Consider the following 12,144-nt stretch of genomic DNA (forward strand, 5'->3'; position numbering starts at 1 on the left):
CCAGGACTACAGCTCGGTGTTATCCAGGGTCCCGCCTCTCCTCTGCCCTCTGATGCAGCCCTTCATCAGCCGCGTGGAGGCCTCTCTCTCCCCGGGACTCATCACGCTGTCCTGGAGCGCTCTCAATACGGACACATGTGAGCAAAGAAACAACATTTTTAAGTACTATTGAAAATAAAATAAAAAATTACATTTTGCTGTAAAAAACACGTTCTCCTATATTATATCACCTGCAAGATAATGTTAAGAAGATGTAGTGTACTTAAGTAATGTTTTGACACTATTTACTTTACAAATTAAGATTTTTGCCAAGAAAATACAAGGATATAAAATAAGATGTTTTGTTATAAATTAAACCAGCCATATATTTATACAAACTTTAAGAGCGATTAAGAGAAAATGATTTGGCGCCTTTGAACATTTAAGTAATTGTAAAATTACCTTTAATAATTGACACTAAAATGTGGAAACCCCATATGAGATATTATTTTGTAACCGAGAATAATCTGTCTCCAGTCATAGAGAGCGTGTATGTGGCTCTGAAGGACCTGGATCAGGTCTCTAAAGCAGCCTCAGACCTGTTGGAGTGTCGGGTGGAGCGGCTGCTGCAGGACATGTCCTCCTGCCCTCTGCTGCTGCTGCCTGTCTCACCCGTCTCTCCTCAGGACCTCCTGCTGCAGACAGACAGCTCAGCACAGGCTGCTGCTGCCACCCTCAGCCGGTAATACTGGTGAACTGCATTGTGGGTCATGTAATGTAGGCGCAAGGATTGAAATGTGTACAACATCCATCCAATTCCTATCGTGTGTGTGTGTGTGTGTGTGTGTGTGTGTGTGTGTGTGTGTGTGTGTGTGTGTGTGTGTGTGTGTGTGTGTGTGTGTGTGTGTGTGTGTGTGTGTGTGTGTGTGTGTGTGTGTGTGTGTGTGTGTTGTGTGCAGGCAGAGTCAGCAGGTAGAGAGGAATGTGTTTGAGCTGATCGATGAGCTGAAGGGGAAGATGAAGACCACAGAGTCTGTCAATCTGGAGGTAACACACGCACACGCACGCACACGCACACACACACACACACACACACACACACACCACACACACACACACACACACACACACACACACAGAGAAGAGTATTTGGCCTAAAATCAAAATGTAAATAATTGTTTTAATAATAAATGTAATAGTTATCTCCTTTTCTTTTTTTCTTCCTTTTTTGGTTCCCTTCTCCTTGTTTCCTCTCGTCTTCTCCTCGTCTCGTCTTCTTCTCATTGGACTGTAATATCTTGTTTCCTTGTCCCCTCTCCTTTTCTCCTCTGTTACATGTTTTGTTTCTTCCCCTCCATTGTCTGCTCCTCCATATGATGTTTTCGCCCCTTCCTTCTCCTCTCCTCTTCTTGTCTCCTCGCCTCCTCTCTTTGTCTGCTCCCATCCCAATCTTCTTGTCCTCCTCACCTTGTTTCCTTATCCTCCTCATCTCCTCTTCTTTGCTTGTCCCCTCCTCTTTTCCTTCCCCATCCTTCTCCTCCTCACCTCTGTTCGTCTCCTCTTTTTGTTTCCTTCATCTCATTGTCTCCTATCCTTGTCTCCTTCCCTTATCTTTGTCTAATTGATTGTCCTTCTCCTGTTCTTCTCTCATATCCTTATTCCTCTTCTTATCTGTATCTTCACAGTTTGTACATACAATCTGCACTTGCACTCTGTTAATCCTCCATTAATATTCTGTCAATACTTACGTCTGTATATTGTAGATGTTATCCTCATTCAATGCTCCCTGTATTGTCAGTTTTTAGAATATGCACCTTGTTTTTATTTATTTATAGCACATCTTGCATTTCTGGTTGGATACTAACTGCATTTCATTGGCTTGTACCTGTACTTTGCACAATGACAATAAAGTTGAATCTGAATCTGAATCTCCTCTTTTCCTCTCCTCTCCTCTCCTCTCCTCTCCTCTCCTCTCCTCTCCTCTCCCCTTGCCCCCAACCCCCTCAGGGATCGTTCCAGTGTCTCCATCCAGACTCCAAGCATCAGACTCGCTGTCAAACGTGCCTTCCGTGTTGTTTCTTCAACCTGATTGGTCAGCTGTGTCATCGCAACACTGAAGCCCTGGTCAAAGGTCAGCTGTTTTTCCTCACACGTCTCCTTTCCTTCCTGCCTTACCTGGTTCTTGTCTTCACTAAGATAGACTCACTTTTCCTTCATCTTTCTTCCCGTTTACTCGTAGAGAAGAAATACAAAAACGGAAGAGAAATCCTTTCAGATTTTTGCTTCAAAATAGTTTAAATGTTCAATTGTTTTTCATTTCAATAAGTATCATCTCCTATTCGAGGCAATTCCAAAGCATTCAGCCATGCTGTACTTTGCGTTTTTATATTTTGAAGAGTTGAATACATTTTCTAAATGAATTGTTCAAGTGACGCATTTAAACACAATATCGCTTCCTGGTCGGCAGAGGTGGCAAAAGTACACACTCTCTTTACTTAAGTAGAAGTACAGATACTTTGTAAAAAAATACTTTGGTAAAAGTAGAAGTACTGATTCAACTTTTTACTCTGAAATGTACTCATAATAAAAAGTAACTTTTAAACTGGCTGTTTTTGTGCAAAGCTAACTGAACCTTTCATCATATTAATATAAGTGAAAAGGAGCTTCATTTCAACTTGTTTTACTGCCATTCTGAAAGTATTCAGCGTGAACAACAAAAACAAAGTACCTGTATTTGCTGTCGCCAACATTGTAGATGGGTTACTTTGCCGTAATATAGGCCGAAACAAATCAAACTGAAATGATTATAGTGCATTCGCCACGAATCATTTTGTGCGACCACAACTTCAAACATCTCCCTCAAGTAAGGCCATGGACGTGGGACGTCTTGCTGGTGGTCTGATGATTAGCCGCCGTCGATGTTATCTTCATGTTCAGTCCTGTCGCTGACTGTGGCGTTACTCGTTGACATTATGCCGTTAGACCTTTCTCCCTTAACGTCTCTGCCTAGCTGTCTCTTCATACGTCTTTTACGTTGTTTTCGTCTGTCGTGCATGATCTGCACACCATGGCTCGTCTTCTCTACGTGTTATTGTCACATCCATTTAGTTTTAAATCAGTCTTGATGTCGGGGAAGGCCCGCAATGATGCAAAATAAAAAATATTGCATTTTGCATGCATTAAAAGAAAACAAAAGTAACGAGCCTGTTTTGAAAATGTAAGAAGTAGAAAGTACAGATATTTGTGTTAAAATGTAGGGAGTCAAAGTAAAAAGTCGTCAGAAAAATTCATACTAAAGTAAAGTACATGTGAGCCTCTCCGCTCACACAGGGTTCAAAGATGGAAGGAAAGAGCAGGTTCGTTTATCACAGGCGTTTATTAGCTCCAAACAAAGTATACACGGGTCTCCAACGTTGCCCGTGTGGGAACCTTCACAGGTCCTTTGGCGACCTTTCAGGATCCCGCCTACTGCAAAACAGACCAGAACCAGGTTACGACATGCTTTTATTCCGGCACTGATTACCTGATTCCGATCAGCTGTCTGGCCTCCGACCGAGCCACTCCCTTCACTCCAGCAGCCGGCGCCCTAACCACACCCAAAACCCACATACCCCCACCGCCCGACACAGGCCGGGATCCCGCCGGCCGCAAGCTGACTCTCCCCCCCTCCGCTGAGCGAGAGAGGAAATCAGCCACGACCATCCGGTTACCCGGCCTGTGGATCACCTTGAAGTTGAAAGGCTGTAGCGCCAGATACCACTGAGTGATCCGAGCGTTGGCATCCTTCATGCGGTGGAGCCACTGGAGCGGGGCATGGTCCGACCAGAGGGTGAAAGGGTTGCCCCAGGAGGTAGTACCGCAGGGCGCCGACCGCCCACCCGTATGGCGAGGCACTCCTTTTCCACCGAACTGTAGTTCACCTCCCTCTGGGCGAGCTTACGGCTAATGCACAGTATGGGGCGGTCGACCCCCTCTACTTGCTGGGACAAAACGGCCCCCACCCCACTGTTCGAGTCGTCGGTCTGCAACACAAAAGGGAGAGAGAAGTCAGGAGAGTATAGAAGCGGCTTACCACAGAGGGCTTTTTTAACCCTCTCAAACGCCAGCTGACACCGCTCCGTCCACTGGACCGGATCTGAAGCACCCTTTCGGGTCAGGTCGGTCAGGAGACTGGTCAGCTCCGAAAAGGACGGGATGAACCGTCTGTAGTAGCCGGCCAGCCCCATGAACCTCCTGACCTCTTTTTTCGTCTTGGGCGCCAGACAGGCTGAAATGGCGGTTGTTTTCTCTACCTGTGGCCGCACCTGGCCGCCGCCCAAGTGGTACCCCAGATACCGTACCTCCCTCCGTCCAACCGCACACTTCTTCGGGTTGGCCGTGAGCCCCGCCTGCCTCAGGGACTCGAGCACTGCCCCCACCTGCTGCATATGCTGCTCCCATGTCTCACTGTGAATGATGACATCATCCAAGTAAGCAGCAGCATATGCAGAGTGGGGACGCAGCACCCAGTCCATGAGCCGCTGGAAGGTGGCTGGAGCTCCGAACAACCCGAAAGGAAGTGTGATGAATTGGTATAAACCATACGGAGTGGAGAAGGCCGTTTTTTCCTTAGACTCTGGAGAAAGGGGAATCTGCCAATAGCCCTTGGTTAAATCCAGCGTCGTGTAAAAGCGAGCAGTGCCTAGCCGATCCAGGAGTTCGTCGACCCGGGGCATTGAATAAGCATTGAATTTGGACACCTTGTTCACCCTGCGGTAGTCCACACAGAACCGGATTGACCCGTCGGACTTACGTACCAGCACGACGGGGCAACACCAGTCACTGGTGGACTCTTCTATCACTCCCATCTCTAGCATAGCCTGAAGCTCCGCCTGAACAATTTCCCTCTTGTGTTCAGGCAGCCGATAGGGCCGTGAACAAATGGCCACACCCGGGGGCGTTTCTATGCGGTGGTGTATGAGAGAAGTGCGCCTTGGCAGCGGAGAGAACACGTCGGCAAACTGCCTTTGCAACGAAGCAACGTCTGCTCTCTGGCCCGGTGAGAGATTGTCGCCACAACAGTCCGGGGCTAATTTGTTGCTTTTAATGACCTCCGGTCCCAACTCATGTCTCTCAATCACCGTGGTGGCCAGAGAAACAGACGCCACCTCCTTCCATGCTTTCAGGAGGTTAAGGTGGTAAATCTGTGTTGCTCCTCCCCTGTCAGAACGCACCACCTCATAATCTACGTCCCCCACTCGTCGTGTCACCACGAAGGGTCCTTGCCACTTGGCGAGTAGTTTAGAGCTAGAGGATGGGAGTAATACAAGCACTTTATCTCCCGGTGAAAATTGTCTCAGTTTCGACCCTCTGTTGTACAGGCGCTGCTGACGTTCCTGAGCCTGGAGCAAAATTCTCCCGTGATATCTGCCCCAGTGAGTGGAGTTTTGCTCGCAGGTCCATAACGTACTGTATTTCGTTTTTACTGGTGCTTGGACCCGCCTCCCAGTTTTCCTTAACTAGGTCCAAAACACCCCGGGGCTTCCTACCAAATAACAGCTCAAAGGGAGAAAATCCCGTGGAGGACTGGGGCACCTCCCGCACTGCAAACAACAGAGGATCTATCCATTTATCCCAATTACGACTAACTCCAGCCCTAACTCTATGCTTTTTCCCCTTATAAGAAATTTCCAGCGTCACCTCCGGGTACTGGTGAATATCCCCATGCACACACCTCACCTTCCCCCACGATGCTTCAATCAATGCCCCAGGCTGAACCAAGCGCTGATGGATCATTGTCTGATTACAGCCCGTGTCCATCAGAGCCTGGTGTGTACCCCCCTGTATACATACCGGTATACGGTACGTCCCTTCCAAATCGGGGGAGGCAACTGGCGGTCCCGCAACACGAACCAGCTGTCCGACCTCCATGAGAGGACACTCCCGTCGGAAGTGGCCGGGCTGCCCGCACCGCCAGCAATCCTGCCCCGACGTCTGAGAAGCCCCCCGTGGTGCCGGACGACCAGAAGCGTAGGCCGGACCCTGGGGAGAGATAAAAACAGGAGGGTAAGGTAGGGCTTGGGGGGAAAGTGTCGGGGCTGCGGGGTTGGGGCCGTGTGGTGGTGGGGAGGGAAGGGCAGCTTGCTCCAGGAAACCTCCTCTCGGGGCTGGGACGGGTCGGCCTGCTGAAACGGCTGGTGGTCGGGCTCCTCTTTCATGCTCCGCCGGGGAAGCGAGAGGTGGTCCTCCGCGAGGACGACGGCTGCTTCCAGGTTGGCGGGGCGATGGCACTGTACCCAATTCGCCGTCGAAGATGGCAGGCCGGCAATTAACTGCTCCAGCGCCACCTGCCCGACGACTTCCTCAGCGGAGCGCACCCCCGACTGGAGCCAGCGGCTCGCTGCATCCAGGAGCCGCTGCGCGTAGCAGAAGGGCCGGTTAGCGTCCTCGAAGGGGAGGGCCCGGAACCGGCGGCGATGTCCCTCTGGCGTGCTGCCAAGCCAGTCCAGGATGGCCTTCCTCAGATGCCGGTACACATGCCGAGAGGCTGCTGGCAGGCTGTGGGCGGCTAGCTGCGCACCCCCAGATAGCAGAGGCAATAGCCGTGCTGCCCACTCCTCCTCCGGCCACCCGCACGCCGCCGCTGTGCCCTCAAAGATGTCCAGGTAAGCCTCCGGATCGTCCTCTGCCGTCAATTTCTGGAGGGCAATTGAAGGCGGTCGGGCCGGGTTGGTAGTGGGATCGGCCTCCCGAGCGGCCGGACGCTGCAGCAGCTCCCGTAGGAGAGCCCGGTCCTCGCGCTGGCTCGAGGCGATCCCGAGCAGAGCCTCGCTCTGCTGTCGCTGTAATGCTGTGGTGGTCTCCTGCATGTGAGCGAGACGTTGGAGGACCCAGCGGGGATTCTCCTTCCGACATGATGTCCCTGTTCAGGCGCCACTGTGAGCCTCTCCGCTCACACAGGGTTCAAAGATGGAAGGAAAGAGCAGGTTGGTTTATCACAGGCGTTTATTAGCTCCAAACAAAGTATACACGGGTCTCCAACGTTGCCCGTGTGGGAACCTTCACAGGTCCTTTGGCGACCTTCCAGGATCCCGCCTACTGCAAAACAGACCAGAACCAGGTTACGACATGCTTTTATTCCGGCACTGATTACCTGATTCCGATCAGCTGTCTGGCCTCCGGCCGAGTCACTCCCTTCACTCCAGCAGCCGGCGCCCTAACCACACCCCGCTGTCACAGTACAGATACCTGAAAAATGGACTTAAGTACAGTAACGAAGTATTTCTACTTTGTTACGTTCCACCTCTGCTGGTCGGTAAAAGACGCAGCAGCATGTGTAACAAGAGAGAACACAGAACAGATCAACACAAAAATAACCAGCACATTGATCAGTACTATTACAATTCATTTGAATTCAATAATTAATTTAGCTCGGAACACAGCCAGAAATAATGTTTACCAGACTGGTTGTTTAATATCATGCTCTAATGTATTTCAGAACGCCTTCAATTGGTGGAAGATAAGAGCTCCAAGATGCACTTCCTGTGATTACTCAAGATTGTAAAGTTCCCCTATTACACTGTTTTCCATCAATATATTATAGTTCTCAGATACAGAACATGTCTCTGAAGTGTTTGGCTCCAAACACCAAACAGATTATTGCAGCATTACCCACAATCCCCTCTGTTTCAGCCCTGTTTCAAAAGTGCTGATTCTCTGTCTGTTACTTCAGATGAAAATAAGGAGCCCCTCCCCACGCCCCTCTGAGAGATATTTGGTTACAAAGAACACAATGGTGCTCTAGGAGGAGATTCAGGTGATAAGGGGGGGGGGGAGGGGTTACCTTGGTTGCTGATTGGCTAATGGTTACCCAAGACAAAAATGACATCATATAGTGGCCAAAATCTGATCAGCTCATTTTCAGACAGGTTTTTATAGAAATGGATCAAAAAGAGAGAGAATCTTTTTTCCTAAAACGTTCTGACTCTCTTCACACAGAGGGGACATGGAGAAGAGACATGAAGAAGAGGGGACACATGTTGATGTAGAAGAGACATGAAGAAGAGGGGACACATGTTGATGTAGAAGAGACGTGGAGAAGAGGGGACACATGTTGATGTAGAAGAGACATGAAGAAGAGGGGACACATGTTGATGTAGAAGAGACGTGGAGAAGAGGGGACACATGTTGATGTAGAAGAGACATGAAGAAGAGGGGGACACATGTTGATGTAGAAGAGACGTGGAGAAGAGGGGACACATGTTGATGTAGAAGAGACATGAAGAAGAGGGGACACATGTTGATGTAGAAGAGACGTGGAGAAGAGGGGACACATGTGATGTAGAAGAGACATGAAGAAGAGGGGACACATGTTGATGTAGAAGAGACATGAAGAAGAGGGGACACATGTTGATGTAGAAGAGACATGAAGAAGAGGGGACACATGTTGATGTAGAAGAGACATGAAGAAGAGGGGACACATGTTGATGTAGAAGAGACATGAAGAAGAGGGGACACATGTGATGTAGAAGAGACATGGAGAAGAGGGGACACATGTTGATGTAGAAGAGACATGGAGAAGAGGGGACACATGTTGATGTAGAAGAGACATGAAGAAGAGGGGACACATGTGATGTAGAAGAGACATGGAGAAGAGGGGACACATGTTGATGTAGAAGAGACATGAAGAAGAGGGGACACATGTTGATGTAGAAGAGACATGAAGAAGAGGGGACACATGTTGATGTAGAAGAGACATGAAGAAGAGGGGACACATGTTGATGTAGAAGAGACATGAAGAAGAGGGGACACATGTTGAGAAGAGACATGAAGAAGAGGGGACACATGTTGATGTAGAAGAGACATGAAGAAGAGGGGACACATGTTGATGTAGAAGAGACATGAAGAAGAGGGGACACATGTGATGTAGAGGAGACATGGAGAAGAGGGGACACATGTTGATGTAGAAGAGACATGAAGAAGAGGGGACACATGTTGATGTAGAAGAGACATGAAGAAGAGGGGACACATGTTGATGTAGAAGAGACATGGAGAAGAGGGGACACATGTTGATGTAGAAGAGACATGAAGAAGAGGGGACACATGTTGATGTGGAAGAGACATGAAGAATAGGGGACCCATGTTGATGTAGAAGAGACATGAAGAAGAGGGGACACATGTTGATGTAGAAGAGACATGAAGAAGAGGGGACACATGTTGATGTGGAAGAGACATGAAGAATAGGGGACCCATGTTGATGTAGAAGAGACATGAAAAAGAGGGGACACATGTTGATGGAGAAGAGGGGACACATGTTGATGTAGAAGAGACATGGAGAAGAGGGGACACATGCTGATGGAGAAGAGGGGACCCATGTTGATGTAGAAGAGACATGAAGAAGAGGGGACACATGTTGATGGAGAAGAGGGGACACATGTTGATGTAGAAGAGACATGAAGAAGAGGGGACACATGTGATGGAGAAGAGGGGACACATGTTGATGTAGAAGAGACATGGAGAAGAGGGGACACATGCTGATGTGGAAGAGACATGAAGAAGTGGATTTTGCATAATAGGGGCCCTCTAATGGCTGATGTGGTATTTGTGTGACATTGTCTTGTCTCTGCACTCTGTCACACCTTTTCCTTCCAGCCACCAAATCGTCTCTGGCCGCCCTGAAGAGGAGACTTCACGTCCCGCCGCCGCCCTCCTCCTCCTCCTCCTCTTCCTCCTGCAGCCAGCCGGCTCCTCCTCCTCTCTTCAGAGCCAGCATCCAGCTCGCCATACCGAACATCGTCCTCAGTCCCAGCCTGGAAGACATCCAGGTACTATTGTTCTCATCTATCACTCCATAAACTCTAGTGAAACAAACACTTCTGTGACTTTAATATCATTAGTCTTGTTTGTATGTGTTTATTGTTTGACTTGAGATGATATACTAACGTGCCTCTACCTGTTTGATGTGGTTTGTGTTTCAGAGCACGGTGAACAGGCTGGTGAGTGTGGTGCTGTCTGTGACTAAAGACATCCCTCTGTGGACGTTCTCTCAGCTGCAGTACAGACAGCAGCAGGTAAACTCCCCCTCCAGCTGGTTGTGTTAGACAGCTGTCACCAGGCAGCCAATCACAGTGCAGCATTACTCTGTGCAGGTGGAGCAGGCGTCGGGGCGAGACGCAGGAGACGACGTCCTGGTGAAGCCCCCGGTGCTGAGGCCTCTGGACCGACAGCTGGCCGAACACAGGGACGTCAGCAAGTCAGTCCAGAGACATGTATCCACACAATAAAGTTATTATTTATATACTCATTTATTAATACATTAAGTAATGTATTTACTTGTTTATCTAACTTTCAAATAAGCTGCAAAGGTCTGCCTTAGTACTGAATCTATCTAACGCAGCAGGCTAACATTAGCTAAACTTATGAGTATAATTATTATTTGTATTATTGTTATTATCATGTTTTTGTTGCTGTTGCTCAAATCAATATTATTATGATTATTTATTCTTATTAACATTCATTTCCCTATATACATTAGGTGCACATGTCTTCAACTAACACACTCACGTACAGTGTGCCAGTGGTCACGCTGCATGGATACGGCTTCTTCATAATGATATCAGTAATAAAAGTTAGGTACAGATTGGGTTGGTCGAATGTGAGACATTTAATCAACATGGATTGATTTGAGAAGAGAGTTTTAACAAATACAAAACCCACCCTTCTGTCAGGAAACATGAGGTTTGCATTACCAGTACCTCAGTACAGTTCGTAATACTTAAAATATTAAATACTACATTGTTTTTCATTATGCAGCAATAGATGGTGAATACAAATCTTTAAGATTATTACTTAAAGTCAAACCGAATACCTCTAGTGGTGTTCAGTCGACTTCTGCAGGACATGGTCAAATGTCTCTTCATTAGAATTCAGTCAAATAAGTGTCAAGGCGTGTTCAGTGGCAGCCAGTGTGTGGTGTGTGTGGTGTGTGGTGTTGTGTGTGTTGTGTGTGTGTGTGTGTGTGTGTGTGTGTGTGTGTGTGTGTGTGTGTGTGTGTGTTGTGTGTGTGTGTGTGTGTGTGTGTGTGTGTGTGTGTGTGTGTGTGTGTGTGTGTGTGTGTGTGGGACAGAAGGCCCATGGATGAAGGCTGATAGCTGGATGGAAAGGGGGTCTGAAGCTAAAAGGGTCAGGAGGAGCTGGAGGGCATGCGGCCCTCTTGAGAAGACACTGAAGTCAGTAGGACATCAAGCCAACACAGGAAGAGAAAGTCTCGAGACAGTACAAGTTGTCAAAACATTGGGATGACAGTTTGAAGATGGAACAGCAGGGGCTTTAAAAAGGAGAAAGCACGTTCACGTGTCTGTCCAGTCGTCCGGAGGCTGTCCCGCGTGTTCATTGTTTTAAGGACAACACTCTGATCGTCCACAGTGCATTCTGTGAACCTGATGAGACGGAGAGTGCTAAGGAACGGTTGAAGATTACACATTTTGTTGAGAAGGTCCTTGGTCAGATTCTAGCCCAAGCATGGACCTTTCATGTGTACCCAACAACAGCTCAGTTCATCAAATGCATATTTATATATTTATTTATATCTATATTGTTGTTGTTTTGTCGAGCAGGTTGGTTTTCCAGCTCAGCTCCATCGTGACTTCTCTGAGACCCCAGACTGAGGACACTCTGAAGAAACTTTCTCACTTCTCTACTCTGTGGAACCAGGTGTGTGTGTGTGTGTGTGTGTGTGTGTGTGTGTGTCTATAAGTGTGTGTTGTTAAGATGCACTAACACACAGGTGTGTTTAGGAGCCAGAGGAGCAGGTGCAGGCCTTCCTGCAGTCCGGACCCTCGCTGCCGGAGTTCAGCTCTCAGATCTCCTCCTACTCAGTGAGTCCACTTCCTGTTTGTTACAAGCCGCTCAGTTTTTGAAAATGTTTTTTTCTCGCACAAATCATCTCTCCGTGAAGCTGGCCACCTCTGGTCAAACTGCCTACATCCTTATTGAAAACACAATGCTGTTCCTACCCTGGGAGTTTGACGGCCTATGTCAAAAGTGACTGAGGCCATCAAATGAAATGGCTTGAGTCACATCGTCTTGTGCGTTCCAGAGCATGCACACTTATTGATGATGGATGAATCGTCCATGTGGTCCATTCATGTTGGCTCTCACGCTGTATAATAACTCAGATTTAATAGT

General features: G+C 48.1%; 1 protein-coding gene across 1 annotated transcript in view; it reads left to right on the forward strand.

The window, feature by feature from the left end:
- LOC117462655 (dynein axonemal heavy chain 5-like) overlaps positions 1–12,144 on the forward strand; it is a 112,591-nt gene that overhangs the window by 41,343 nt on the left and 59,104 nt on the right. The window contains 9 exon segments of the mRNA XM_034104922.2: positions 1–137; positions 517–721; positions 939–1,026; positions 1,987–2,110; positions 9,610–9,782; positions 9,936–10,028; positions 10,107–10,210; positions 11,574–11,670; positions 11,754–11,834. The exon segment at positions 1–137 is cut by the window's left edge and continues 15 nt beyond it. Of these exon segments, the coding sequence (XP_033960813.1) occupies positions 1–137; positions 517–721; positions 939–1,026; positions 1,987–2,110; positions 9,610–9,782; positions 9,936–10,028; positions 10,107–10,210; positions 11,574–11,670; positions 11,754–11,834 (1,102 nt within the window).

This window comes from Pseudochaenichthys georgianus, chromosome 3 (assembly GCF_902827115.2).
Source record: "Pseudochaenichthys georgianus chromosome 3, fPseGeo1.2, whole genome shotgun sequence".
Taxonomy (NCBI): Eukaryota; Metazoa; Chordata; class Actinopteri; order Perciformes; family Channichthyidae; genus Pseudochaenichthys; species Pseudochaenichthys georgianus.